The 14,649-nt window shown below is 38.9% G+C and overlaps 1 protein-coding gene across 7 annotated transcripts in view; it reads left to right on the top strand.

Annotated features, from left to right (window-relative positions):
* Positions 1-697: 697 nt before the first annotated feature.
* Positions 698-14,649, top strand: part of PDK1 (pyruvate dehydrogenase kinase 1) — a 33,349-nt gene continuing 19,397 nt past the window's right edge. For 4 of the 7 annotated variants that reach the window (XR_002826453.1, XM_014468075.2, XM_023744819.1 and 1 more), the window contains exons 1-8: positions 698-737; positions 2,185-2,326; positions 4,507-4,578; positions 7,340-7,524; positions 7,820-7,915; positions 8,693-8,770; positions 10,457-10,533; positions 12,330-12,428. Coding sequence is in view for 6 of the 7 variants with exons in the window: in XM_014468075.2 (XP_014323561.1) it covers positions 710-737; positions 2,185-2,326; positions 4,507-4,578; positions 7,340-7,524; positions 7,820-7,915; positions 8,693-8,770; positions 10,457-10,533; positions 12,330-12,428 (777 nt within the window). In the remaining variant the exon portion in view is untranslated. Of the gene's footprint in view, positions 738-2,183; positions 2,327-4,506; positions 4,579-6,511; positions 6,651-7,329; positions 7,525-7,819; positions 7,916-8,692; positions 8,771-10,456; positions 10,534-12,329; positions 12,429-14,649 lie in introns of those variants that run through there. The other 3 variants (XM_023744811.1, XM_014468081.2, XM_023744826.1) reach the window with 3 other exon arrangements.

Genomic DNA, 14,649 nt, shown 5'->3' with positions numbered 1-14,649 from the left:
GGGGGGGGGGGGTGGAGTGTGTTGGCTGGAACATTTTGGCTGTTCAGGGACCCCTCTTCCCCGGGGGTTAGCCATTTTCCCTTACATACTCTCTCGCGGAATGGAGATGGGGCCCCTTAGGGGCCCGAGAGTCGGGTCCCCTCGGGGCTCCGAAATAGAGTTGGCGAGGTTCTTACTGGGAACCACCCTTGGCCGGCCCCGGGGCTGAGGGGTCTCCCGAAGCTTTGCATCGGATTCGGCTTCGCGTTCCGACCCGGGGGCCGAGCGCGGGGTTCTCGGGGCAAAGTGGAATTTCTCGGGCTCTCTTCGCCGTCCCCCTTTTCCATGAAGCAGTATCTGGGATTCGGTGGAGTTCGGCTCGGCCTCAGGCCTTGGGAGCGGGCCCCGGCAGCCTCCGAGCTCCCGCTCCTGCTCACCGGTCTCCCCCCGGCGCCGTCCCAGCGCCTGCGGGGCTTCCTTCCCTCCCTTGGGGCCGGTCCTGAAGCTCAGGTGCTGGGCCCGCAGCTCGGGATCCATAACCGGGGCGTGTGCCTTGTTATGGTGATTGTTGAAAACCAGAAGGGCCCGGCCGAACGGCCCGCCCGCCCGGCCGCGCACGTGTGCAAGTCCGCGCCGGCGGCCAGGCCCCTGCCGAGCCGGGCTTCTGGGAGAGGGCACCTCCGGGGGTCGTGGCACACAATGCAGAGTGAGGATACGTGCCCCGTTTTGTATGATGACTGCGTACAACTGGCCTGACGGTAGGGGAAGCAGGTTATAACCGGCCCGGTGTCTCATGGAATGTTTTCCTTGTCACTGGCCTGCGTGTTTCCACCAATAGCCTGTTCATGTCATCAGCAGCAAATAAGTCTTGAGCACGTGGGAAGTGCACGAGTGCAAGATGCACAGTTCACCCCCTGGAGGCGACTACCACCTTCCTCTTTCTCTGCTAAGTGCTGGGTGGTTTTTTGTTTGTTTGTTTTATTTGTTTTCTAGAAAGGATACAACAGATTACAGAGGAATTGCAAAGTTAGGCCCTTTGACTTCTCATTATGGGGGTGTTGAGGGGAAAAGGGAAAAAACTCTGATACACGCTAATGAAGTCATAAAATTTAAGTAAAACAGTTATCTCCTGCATTGTGAGTGCTGTTAGGCCATGAACGGATCACTAGTGGGCTTGAAAGATACCAGCATGGCTGGCAACTTTATCTCAAAGTTGTGGTTTACAGGGGCAACTTTTGGGGGCTCATGTCCTCGGATTTTGTTTTTATATTAAAATGTCCCTAGTGTGGTTAAGGGGTCAAGTTGGCCTTGTTTACAAGTATACCTTTCAACTTTCACAAGAAAATGTTTTCCTTTAATGCCATCGTTCCTGCTGTTGACAATCTAATTTCTGCTAAGGTCGTCTCTTGCGGAAATAGCAAGATTAAATTAGTGACTTTCAAATGCACTGCTGACGTGATCTAACTCTTCAGTTTAATTTACAATGGAACTGCTTGCCAGGGGACGTTCTACAGTGGGCCTGCTTAGTACCCTGATAGAGGAGTGGAGGAATGAGCAGGCTGCTTTCCTGGCATTAGACAATTGAATAGGACCTGCTGGGGGAGACACTGGAAGGTGGTTGCTGAGCGGGCATTGGTATTTTTTTGCTCTCTGTTGCCTGAAAGCCCTTCTCTACATCTACTCTTTGGTTATAGTAATTAGTATAGTGGTTCCCATGCACATGACAGAATTTCTCTAATTAGTATAGTGGTTCCTGTGCGTCTGACAAGATTTTCTGTTTCTTAGACAGGTATTCACTTCTCATAAACCAAGACTTAGGAAACATGTAAATGATGGCAGCAGCAGTTTATATAGGGTAGGCTTTGCAGGTCCTGTTAATTAGACTCCTCACCTTGCTTGGACTTGCTCAGGTTGCATTCGTTCTAAGACAGGAAATTACAGTAAGGATGCAAATAATGGAGACAGGAAAGTTTCTTCATTGCTCTACATAGCAATTGGAATGTCAGGAATTGGAAGGTTTATTCCGGATGCCCTAGAGACTGGGTTATCTCATCCCTCGCCCGCCTTTACTTACCCTGTCATTATGGTGATGCTACCCCTCTGATGTTTCTGGCCAAATAACTCCCTCTGTGTTTCTCCCTGCCTCTTGGCTTCTGCTGCCTTATGGCTTCCACTTACTGCTGTTCCCACCGTGTCTGGTTTCAGGATCTGTGAATGCTTGTGAAAAGACCTCATTTATGTTCCTGCGGCAAGAGTTGCCTGTTAGATTGGCAAATATAATGAAAGAAATAAGTCTTCTCCCAGATAATCTTCTCAGGACGCCATCAGTTCAGTTGGTACAAAGCTGGTAAGAGTCCCGTGTTGGCAATTTCAGTGGGGTTGTGGACTAAACTCAAGTTAAAGCAAATAAATCCTTTTTTTTTTTTTTACTCTTTAGTAGAATCTTAAGGTTGCTCTTTAGTAGAGTCCTGGATGCTGCCACTCCTTGGTTTTGAGAAAAACAATCAGAACTGCACAGAAATGCAGACACTAAGCTTAAGATTTATGTTATTCAATCTGCAGGGATGTTATAATAATATATGCCATTTGTTGAAGTGAGGAATTTATATACAGCACCTTTAAACCTTTCCACACCCTGCCCAGTAGTCATTATTATCTCCATTTTACAGATGACGAAACAGGTTCCAACAGATGAAGTTTTGTTTTTTTTGCCTAGTACTGGAACTGGGATTCAAACCTGATTTCTTTGTTTCTACTATACTTTGCTGCAGTCAGAAAGATGAAATATATTAAAAAGTGCATATATTATTATAAACTGAATTTATTTTATTGAAGTATATCTTTATAAATCACACAAGTTAAACTCTTTTTCATTTAAAAAACAATTAGAAGTTATTGGAATCGTATAGAAACTGATTGATCTCTCTTCCAAAAAATGACAAGAGTTATAAAGGGTGTACACCATATGTGGCCACCTAAATACATTCTTCCTTGTTAATGTTATTAACTTAATAGCTCTCTTAATCACTAAATGTTTCAAACAAACAAGTCTGTCAGAGTTCAGTTTAAATGGAAAAAAAATTTAGCTGCAAGACATTTCCTGATAATGATTCATGGAGATCCTTGCTTTCCTTTTGTAGGCAGTACAGTTTGTGCAAGAAGCTGATGTAACATCAATTTTAAATAATAAGTGAAAGAGAAGATACTTTTCTCTGGAAGCTTATTCCTGTTTTTTTTTTTAATTCATTAAAAAATAGCATATGTTGCAATTTAAAATCTGATCTGTGCCTAATATGTTGTAAGTATTCAGATCTCTCTTGAATAAAAGAGCACAGTTTTTCTTGACAATGAAGAGAAAATTAATAGTTAAAGGAGACCTGCCAGTATCAGAATCACTTAACTCTGGAATGTAGAGAGGCAAGTTGTTTGTCAACAACAGCTTTCCAAACCAACATATGGATTTGCAGATTTTAAAAACCCTTTAATTCCCTCCTCCCCACTCCCTTCCCCACATCTGCTGTGTTAGGGCAGTTAAACAGACCTTATACTCATGAAGGTCATTGAATGATAGCGGGCTGTTTTAGCTCAGGCCCTGCACTGCCTTTGTGCTTGGTGGTATGACCTTGAGAAAGTCATTTGGACTTCCTTTATTTGGCTCCTTCCTTAACAGGTAATTTACTACTTTGAGATGTTAGATAAATTAAAACCTACATTCTCATGACTTTTGTGTTTTTGTTCAGTTCTGTTTAAAAGAACTAGGTGGTATAGATTGTAGGCTTTTAACAAATATTTGTTGATTGGACATGAACATCTAAAATTAAGGTTTAAAACACAGACCTTTAAGTTAGACTCTTAGGCCAAGATAGACTGGGCTGTGCATTTTACTGAGACTAAGAAAAGGCATTTGCCCATGATCACATAGCTATTGGATATAAACACAGTTCTCATGACAATCATCATTTATACTGTAATTTACAGTGGTAAGTTTAGGAAGTTTAAAAGCTATTTTAGCCCGGCTGGTGTGGCTCAGTGGTTGAGTGTCAACCCATGAACCAAGAATCACTAGTTTGATTCCTAGTTTGAGTCCATGTTGGGTTGTAGGCTCGATCCCCAGTAGGGGGCATGTAGGAGGCAGATGATTGGTATTCCTCTCTCATTGCTGTTTCTATCTCTCTATCCCTCTCCATCTCTCTCTGAAAAAAATGAATAAAAAAATTAAAGAAGCTCTTTATTAAAATAGCTATTTTAGAGTATAGAAGTTAAAAAAAATAGAAGAGGTAGGAAATCTTACAATTCTTCAGTCAAATTTAACCTATGCTTTTAGGAGAAAATGTGCACATTCTGCAAGTTGGTGCCAGGAACTTTGCTCAAATGTGATTATGTATATAAATCCCACTTCAACCATAATTTAGAGCACTATACTAAATTAAAAAATAAGAAATGTTAAAAATCCCTTCCGAGCATTTTCACAATATTGAACTCTCAGAGTGTGAAAGAGCGAGTTCACCCTGTTGATTTGTATTTTAGGTATATCCAGAGTCTTCAGGAGCTTCTTGATTTTAAGGACAAAAGTGCTGAAGATGCTAAAGCTATTTATGAGTAAGTATACTATCTTGACCTAATTCTGAACATAATTTTTGTACCTTTTAAACATCATATAAAAATATAAATTGATTAACTTTTAGTTTCCCACTGTAGTGGAACACGTGGCAGTATATTTGTCTAAAGCAGCCCATACGGGCAAGGCAAGTAACATAGAGCAGGAAATTGTACTGGGAACAAGAAATGCTTCACGCTCCTCTGATCTCCAGTGTAAGAAAAAACACAGCTCAAGTGTGGTGGTCAACAGATACCTAGATGTGGCCTCAGTGCCCCCTGATGGAAGGTGAGGACAGCCACCCTCAGCTCCAGCCCATCATTGCCATACAGAAACGCCACCCAGACCATTTAAGGTTTTTGTGTGTTTAAAGAAAAGTCACAAGTCTAGATTTTTTTGTTAATCTTCCCCTGATGATATTTTTTCCATTGATTCTTAGAGAGAGTGGTGGAAGAGAGGGATGAGAGAGAGAGAGAGAGAGAGAGAGAGATGAGAGATGAGAGAGACACTTTTTTGGTTGCCTCCCGCATACTCCGGACCGGGCTAGGGATCAAACCTGCAACTCAGGTATGTGTCTTTGCCTGGGAATCGAACCAGCAACACTTTGGGGCATGGGCCAATGCTCTAACTACGGAGCCACACCAGGCACACATCTAGATTTTTAATGTAAAATCTCCCAATTTTGAATGATAGACAACTAATTAAAATTTTTTTAAAATACTGAAGGCCTACAGAAAATGTCTGTGGGTCTCTGGTTTATGACCTGTGGCCTGTAAGATAATGTAAGTAATATGACCAACATATCAGAGCGGGCAAACCCAAGTAGTCCCCTCAGGCAGTTACCTGCTTATTCCAATGACTGTTGGTCAAAAGTTGGAGACCACCTCTTTTGTTGTCCTCAGTCTTTAATATATTTCTTTGACTGTCTGTAAAGGTGATGGCAACACTTCATTTTTAAAGCTTCAGTTTTGCCGAAACCGGCTTGGCTCAGTGGATAGAGCATCGGCCTGCGGACTGAAAGGTCCCAGGTTCGATTCCGGTCAAGGGCATGTACCTGGGTTGCGGGCACATCCCCAGTGGGAGATGTGCAGGAGGCAGCTGGTCGATGTTTCTCTCTCATCGATGTTTCTAACTCTCTATCTCTCTCCCTTCCTCTCTGTAAAAAATCAATAAAATATATTTTAAAAAAAAAGATGTTTAAAAAAAAATAAATAAAGCTTCAGTTTTATGATTTTGGTCTGAAAATAACATCAGGATGTACTCTGTGCCTACTTATGGAGCACATTTTGCATGAATGACATTTAATCTTTAAAACAGTTCAGTTGAGATACTACTTTCTGTGCAAAGAGATTAAGTAACTTAAGGTAGCATAAAGGTCAAATAGCTAGCAAATGGTGGGGCCCAGATTTGGACACAAGTAGTCTTAAAAGTAAACATTATGTTACTTTTATGTTACATGGATTATGTTATTGAACCTTCTGGAAACAATCATTCAGAGGAGTTAAGCGGAATAATACTGTTTTGTATTTTAAAAAAGGAGAGAAAGGTGATGCCCTAGGCAGTTGCTCAGTGGTTAGAGCATCAGCCCATGGACTGAAGGGTCTCTGGTTTGATTCCTGGCCAAGGGCACAAACCTCCGTTGAAGGTTCAATCCCCAGCCCCGGTCTGGGCATGAGCAGGAGGCAACCAATCGCTGTGTTTCTCTCACATCAGTATTTCTCTCTCTCTCTCCCTCCCTCCCTCCCTCCCTCCCCATCCTCTCTCTCCTTTCTACTCTCTCTAAAAAAAATCAATGGAAAATGTATCCTTAGGTGAGGATTAAAAAAAAATAAAAGAAAGAGGGAAAGGTGAAATAAACTAATAAAGGGGTGACTAGAAATGATGAGATGTTTGCTGTTTTTGAGGAGTTTTCTTGTTTGTATTTTGGATTAACAGTTTGGTTTTGAAGCTCATTACAAACTAGGAATTTCAAAAGTGTTTTGAGCTGTGAGAGCATCATTGGAATCAGTTAATAGTACTCAAGATGATGACTTTGAATGGGAAAGCACTCATTCGAAAGTGTAAATTCTGATGGGTATGTTACAGAATGGATTTTATTACTTCCTAATTAAGACTCCTTTTCTCTCTTATTTAGTTCTTTAAGTTATCTATGCAAGAATGTCTTCTAAACGACAGAAATGGGAAGGCCGGATGATTTGAAAATTATTCTTTTCACATAAGAGTTGACTTTTCCTCTCCCATTTTTAAACTTACAGGATGAGTGAAATTAGAATTCTTGCCTCCTTTTCTGTTCTAAGTGGTTCTTTCTCTCTTTGAGCCCCAGGGACTAGTTCCAAAGCAGACAGGCTTTATTGGCTCATTCATCTTCATTCCTTACAGAGCATGTGTTCCCTAGAAGCAAGTGCTCTGTCTTCTCTTAGACTGAATGTCCCTGAATGCTGTCCTCATAGCGAGTGCTCAGATGACCCCAGCTGACAATGGTTAAAGGAAAACCATAGTATTTTTAGGATTATGTTTTGTTGCAGCCTTACTTTTAAGACTTTCAAGAAATTTCAAATGTTTTATTTTGGAGGTTCTTACACCGTCACTGACTCAGTATATTTAATGATCTGAAATATATTTACAGAAGTGTAGGACAACATGCACTGAGGCTTCTTTTGCTGAATTAGGGATTGCTTGCCTAGTGCAGTTTGTTAAACTTAGACTTTAGTATTAAATTCACTTGTCAAATACTTGGCCGTATTGAGAGACAGGTTTGTTTAGCTTTACAGATACCGTGATACGGATCAGGAACCGACACAATGACGTGATTCCCACCATGGCTCAGGGTGTGATTGAATACAAGGAGAGCTTCGGGGTGGATCCCGTCACCAGCCAGAATGTTCAGTACTTTTTGGATCGCTTCTTCATGAGTCGAATTTCAATTAGAATGTTACTCAATCAGCACTGTAAGTGTCTGGAAGTCAAGAAAAGAAGCTAAATAAAGTATATTGGTATATTTTAAATTATTTAGAAAACTTTCCTTTAAGGAAAATGTTTAATTTTACTTTTTTTATGTATTAAGAAATGTAAGACTGCTATACAAAGGTGTTTTTATTGAATGTAAAATACTGTGTTTATGTTTAAGAAAAATGTTTGCTCTATTGTTCAAGTACCACTTAGAGAAACAGTTTTCAAATCTGGAAATGGGCTTTGGATATTTTACTTTATTTTATTTGTCTCTGATGTTTCATTTCTTAATAGCTTTATTGTTTGGTGGGAAAGACAAAGGAAGCCCATCTCACCGGAAACACATTGGAAGCATAAACCCAAACTGCAATGTAGTTGAAGTTATTCAAGGTAAATACTTACATTTCTTCTTTCAGAAAGGATGTAGGAATCAAAATTGTTGAGTGCTAGTTCTTGCTATTAAAACAGCTATTTATATCCTGAGGTAAAAATGTTAGGAGTGAATATATGGGTTTGCAAATAACTTTATAATGTTAATTGTGCTTTATGTTTAGGATATTTGCTTAGACAGTGCTCTGTTAGGTAAAGTATGGTGATACTGTGTGGGTATCTGTTTCACTTCAAACATGTTAAGCCCCTTCCCCCTTTCTAATTCCCTATCTAGGAGCCATAATTTGTAATTGGTTTGCATCTTTCCACACTTTTTTCTGTTTATACCACATACTAGAGGCCACTCGGCCTGGCCTGTGCCCTCTAGCAATCCGGGACCCCTTGGGGGATGTTGGATAGCTGGTTTCGGCCTGATTCCCACTGGCGGATTCAGATAGGAGGGAGCCCGATCCTGTGCGTTGAGCGACTGTCCCCTGGTGGTCAGTGTGTGTCATAGCGACTGATCGACCAGTCGTTAGGTTGTTCAGTCTCTTAGGCTTTTATTTATATAGATGTGGGTTTTGCTTCTTGTTGTTTTTTTTTGGTATAGTATCTGTCATTTCTCCTTTATGGCTATTAGGCTTTGTCATGTCATATTTAAAAACTAAGATTTTTAAAGTATGTTTTCTTCTATAAAAAGTTTGAAAATTTCATTTGTCAGTACTATTGCCACCTTAATGCATGAAACAGATGTAAATTTATTTAATGCTTTTTTGTTGTTGTTTTGATTCACACTAGATGGCTATGAAAGTGCTAGGCGTCTTTGTGATCTGTATTATATTAATTCTCCTGAACTAGAGCTTGAAGAACTAAATGGTAAGCCTGATGCTGTCTATTCCTCAATGATCACTGTTTTGATGACTTGAGAAGGAATGATAAGGATAATTTAGATTTGTTTTAATATAAAAGGACTTTTCATCAACTTCTTCATATGAAAGCTGAGTGAGAGCAATCATGTTAAAACATATGTGTGTGTGTGTGTGTGTGTGTGTGTGTGTGCGCGCGCGTATTTAATGTAGTTGGGTTCTTTCTGAAAGACATTTTGGTCTTCCCCATTAAAAATTTTTTAACTGATAATGTTGATTCTTTACTTATTTTTGGTTTTCTGGTTAGAAAAAAATGGTGCCAAGAAAATTCCATTTGACTTTTATATGCACTTCAATAATGTAAGGTTTACCCTAGAGCTGTGGTCAGCAAACTGCGGCTCGCGAGCCACATGCGGCTCTTTGGCCCCTTGAGTGCGGCTCTTCTTAAGCCTTAGGAGTGAGTACCCTAATTAAGTTAATAACAATGTACCTACCTATATAGTTTAAGTTTAAAAAATTTGGCTCTCAAAAGAAATTACAATCGTTGTACTGTTGATATTTGGCTTTGTTGACTAATGAGTTTGCCGACCTCTGCCCTAGAGTATTTCTACTTCCTGAGTTGTAAATCACTGTTTACTGTTGAGGAAGTAGAAAGACTGGAGGTGTAAAGAAGAAATAAAGATGCTCATTTATTTGAGAATCTGTTCATCTCTAATGGTCTTTTCTTCACCCTGACAGTGCCTTTTGGACAAAAAAAAAGAAAAGGTGTAGGTGCCTTGGAAGGAGATTTATGAGTCTTACTGTTTTCCTAGAGGTAGGGTAGTTCAAAAGGGGGAAAACATTTCCTAAGTTAACATGACCCTTTGAGAAGAATAAAATTAAACAGTTTTTACTAAGTTGTATTCTGGACAGCAGTGGACGTTACCCAATTGAAAATAGAATTGTTTGGTGTTTTTCTAAAGCCATATTCATGCTTTTGGTCCATAATGGTACATTCAGTAAATAAGAACCACAATGCACCAGTGATGGTTTGGGAACCTGAACTACTCTGGACAGTTTCCAGGTGTCCCACCCATGTTTCCAAGGGGTATTTTATTCAGAGGGAATCCCAGGGCGTGGTGAGCCTTATTCCTTTGCTCAGCCCAAGGTTCTGTTTTACACACTATCTGCCCACCAGGCCCACCTGGGCACCTATTAAATGGTTGAATGGAAAATCAGCATCCCTGGATCAGTTGATGCTAGCTTAATTTTTTTTCTTCAGATTTATATCCATGTTTCATGCCTGAAATAAAACAGGAAACATTCCACCTGGATGAAACATTTTTTAAAATGGCTTAAAAAAAGAATGTATTTATGTAAGTTGGACCATGGAATTTATAGACTGTAACACTTTTTTTTTGGAGAGTAAAATTTGGACCTTAAGGTTGAGTGTCCTTTAAAAAGATTGGCCGTCATAGAGAAGAATAGGAAGAAGGGTTGGTTATTATGCAGGACTCACGTTGTCACTGTCAGGTATTAATCTAAGTGAGCATGGGGTTCAAACACTAATACAGTGAAGAACTGGTGTGGCACTTCTCCCCCAAGTGATGCTATCCTCCATAGTAAATGTTTTCTTTTCATTACTACACAATATATTCTTTAAAATGCTTTAAGCACATCTCTCTGTACTTTTATATTTTTCTCTTCTGCTCTGTAGCAAAATCACCAGGACAGCCAATACAAGTGGTTTATGTACCATCCCATCTCTATCACATGGTGTTTGAACTTTTCAAGGTTTGTAAAATAGTATTACATAACCTATATCAGTCCTTTCCTGAGGTTAGGAATCTGCTCTGAAAGTTAAATACTCTACCGGGTTTTCTTCAGTTTAATTAAAAGATGTCATTTCATGTTCAGCGTCATGTCACATTCCTGGACATCAGCCTTTTGACAGCACTGATGGGCACCTCAGTGTGGTGCTAAGCTCAGCCTGGGGAGGCAGAAAGACCTGGGTTTCAATTCCAGTTCTGCCACTTAATTATGTGTGTGACCTCGGCCAAGTCACTCAACCTTTCTGAGCCCCTGTTTCCTCTTCTGGAAAACAAGGGTATTACTATCCAGGTTAATATGAAGATTGGAGACAACATACTAAATGTCCAATACAATGTCAGCACAGTGTAGGTGCTTCTAAAGGTTCTATTTTTAAAAAAACAAATACTTAGAAGAATGATTCTTAACTTTCCACCCTTAAAGGACCAGAGTCCTACTGCTGTATGCTTTTTTTTTTTTTTTGAGAAAGTCATTTATATTGATGTACAGGGCTTCTGCTGTTATATTTGCTCTTTACAACAAATTTTGAAAACTAATAAAATTATGCTAGTAATGTTGAGAATACATTTTCCCCCAATAACACTTGCTGGTGGGCAGGAAAGTGGGTGATGAGAAGTGGTACGGGCCCCTGAGGCTGACAATGGCACCCTAACTCAAGCCTGTAGTCTCTCTTACTTTAGTTACCTTGTCTTCAGCCAACAGCAAATTAGAAGAGGGAAGATGTGGCTTTCAGCCTGATAAGGAAATGGAAAATATACTGAAACAGAAAAACTGATGGAATAATAATAATGTCTTAGAACAGCAAGGGTTCAAGAGTGCCCTTTTGTCCTAAGACAGCAAGAAAATATCTAATCCTTCCAAAAATCTTTCAAAGTGATTAAATAAATGATTGGCACTTAAAGGATTAAAACTAAATTTTCCCGTGAAATTTCAGAACATAAAGATCTTGTTCCCCATGATGCTTAATAAAAGAAGTACTACCATATTACATAAGCGATTTTATATAATGTCAGTAGTAATAGCTTCCATATGGAACCTGATCTTAAATGGCCTTCAGTAGAGATGATAGAATCTGCTCCTTAGGGAGATGCAATACTGATTGGTGTGCCCCGTCACACTTATTTCCAAAGTCAGTCCTGTCTTTTGCCTTTTTTGCTTTATCGAGTCTTACCAATTCCTACTCCAGTGCTACATGCCATGTTACCATTTAGTGCTTATGACATGTTGGCAGTTTGTACGCTGTATCCTTTAAAAATTGTTCCAGACAGTTTTACATGTAAATGTCCTTAGTTTCAAACTAATGGTAAATTGGATTAGTTTATATCATTAGAAGACCATTGCTGTAAATAGTATATGAAAAATTTTTTCTTAAAGCAATTTGTGACAAAATGTTTCTTATAAAAAGAAATGAAAGTTTTCAAAAAATAAGATTTGTCTGTTATCTATTAAATCGTAAAAACGTTTGGGTAAATTTTTCTGCTTTAATGTAAACTAGTTTAAAGTGTTAAAACATCTGGTTTTGCAAAATCTACAGGATTTAGTTGAAATCTTTAAATCAAAATGTCTCCCAACTCCAAAACTGACTTCATAATTTTTTTAAAGTAATTCTTTAAATATGGTTATAAGAATAATGATTCTTTGGCATATTTCCATCGAATTAAAACTTTTAAAATTTCAAGTAGCGTATATTAGTCGAAAATTATAATTACTTTCTCTGTTTTTTAAAAGTTGTATTTTAAATTAAACCTACTGTATTTCAGAATGCAATGAGAGCAACCATGGAATACCATGCTGACAAAGGTGTTTATCCACCTGTTCAAGTCCACGTCACACTGGGTAGTGAGGATTTGACTGTGAAGGTAAATGCTTTTTCTTTTATTTTTTTCAGTTGATATACAGGCATGCACATAACTTCTAGAAGGCATAATTTATTATTAGGAGAAATAAATCCTATCCCTTATACCTAATAAGCACATTGCTTCATTTTTCTGACAGATTATGGAATTATCCCTTGAGTCTATTTCTGTTCTGGTCCCTAATTCAGATGATTCAAGTTAAAGTAAATCCTGGAGACAGACAGCTTAGCAGTGATCATGAATATCCACTTTGATAAATCTAAAATATTTGGGTATTTGCAGTGTTATGCAGATAGTAAATTTTTCATTTAAAAAATATGTTTTTATTGATTTCAGAGAGAGGAAGGAAAAGGGAGAGAGAAGTCTTCTCCCTTTTTTGGGGGTCAGTCTGGCTAAAAGTTGTAAATTTTGTTAATCTTTTCAAAAAACCAATTTTTTATTTTGTTGATTTTTCTTCACTGTTTTCAACTCTATATTTCATTAATTTCAACTCTAATCTTTATTATTTTCTTCCTTTTGCTTACTTTGGAGTTAGTTTGCTCCTTTTTTAGTTTCTTAGGATGAAAGTTTAGATTATTGATTTGAGACATTTTACAGCTAAAAATGTCCCTCTAGGCCAGCGGTTCTCAACCTGTGGGTCTCGACCCCTTTGGGGGTTGAACGACCCTTTCACAGGGGTCGCCTAAGACCATCGGGGAACACATATATAATTACATATTGTTTTTGTGATTAATCACTATACTTTAATTATGTTCAATTTGTAACAATGAAAATACATCCTGCATATCAGATATTTATATTATGATTCATAACAGTAGCAAAATTACAGTTATGAAGTAGCAACGAAAATAATTTTATGGTTGGGGGTCACCACAACATGAGGAACTGTATTAAAGGGTCTCGGCATTAGGAAGGTTGAGAACCACTGCTCTAGGCACTCTTTCTGTGCATCCCATACATTTTTTATGTTGTGTTTTCATTTTCATTCATCTCAAAATATTTTCTAATTTCCTTGTGATTTCTTCTTTGACCCATTGGTTATTTAGTAGTGTGTGTTAATTTGCATATGCTTGTTAAATTCCCTCATTTTGTTCTGTTATTGATTTCTAATTTTATTGCATTTTAGCCAGAAATACAGTTGTATGATTTTAATCCTTTTACGTTTATTGAGACTTGTTTTATGGCCCAACAAATGGTCTATCCTGGAAAATGTTCCATGTGTACTTGAGAAAAATGTGCATTCTGCTGTTGTTGCATGGAGTGTTCCATAGATAGTTGTTAGGTCTTGTTGGTGTATAGTCTTGTTTAAACCTTCTATTTCCTGTTCTTCTGTTTAGTTGTCATAGCCATTATTGAAAGTGGTACATTGAAGTCTCCAACTATTATTTTGAATGGCCTATTTCAATTACTGTTAATATAGGATTTGTTTGCCATTTTGTCATATGTAGTCTCTATATCTTATGTCTCTTTTGATTCTGTATTTCTCCATTCCTGATGTATTTTCTGTTAAAATGTTTTCTGATGAACCATTTTAATTTTCTCCTTGTTTCTTTTTAAAAAAATGTTTTTATTAATTTGAGAGAGAAAGGAAGGGAGAGGGAGAGAGATAGAAACATCAATGATACAGAAACATCTAATCGGCTGTCTCCTGCATCCACCCTACTGGGGATCGAGCCCACAACCCAGACATGTGCCCTGACCAGGTATCGAACTGGCAACCTCTTGGTACGTGGGTTGATGCTTAATCCACTGGGCCACGCCAGCTGGGCTTGCAATTATCTTTTAAATAAGATAGGAGAAAAAATTTACAAACAAAAAATATACTATTCTTTATATTTACCTATATAGTTACTTTTCCAGGTAAATATATGGTCTTTATTTCTTCATGTGAATTTGATATACTGTCTAGTGTTCTTTCATTTCAGGCTGAAGCATCCCCTTTAATGTTTTATGATAGGGCAGGTCTACCAATGGTGAACTCTTTCAGTGTTTGCTTGTGTGAGAACTAGAGGCCCGGTGCATGAAATTTGTGCACGAGTAGGGTCCCTAGGCCTGGCCAGCGATCAGGGCTGATCGGGGCCTTCTGGCTGCCAGCCAGGGTCTTCCTTCCCCAGCTGCCTGCTGCAAGCCAGGGGTTGTTTTTTCACTCTACGCCATCCCCTGGTGGTTAGTGCACGTCATAGTGAGTGATCAGTCTCCTGGTCGAACTCCTGTGGGGACACTT

The sequence above is a fragment of the Myotis lucifugus genome, unplaced genomic scaffold (assembly GCF_000147115.1).
Source record: "Myotis lucifugus unplaced genomic scaffold, Myoluc2.0 scaffold_5, whole genome shotgun sequence".
NCBI classification, from domain to species: Eukaryota; Metazoa; Chordata; class Mammalia; order Chiroptera; family Vespertilionidae; genus Myotis; species Myotis lucifugus.
This window is presented reverse-complemented; position numbering and strand designations above follow the sequence as displayed.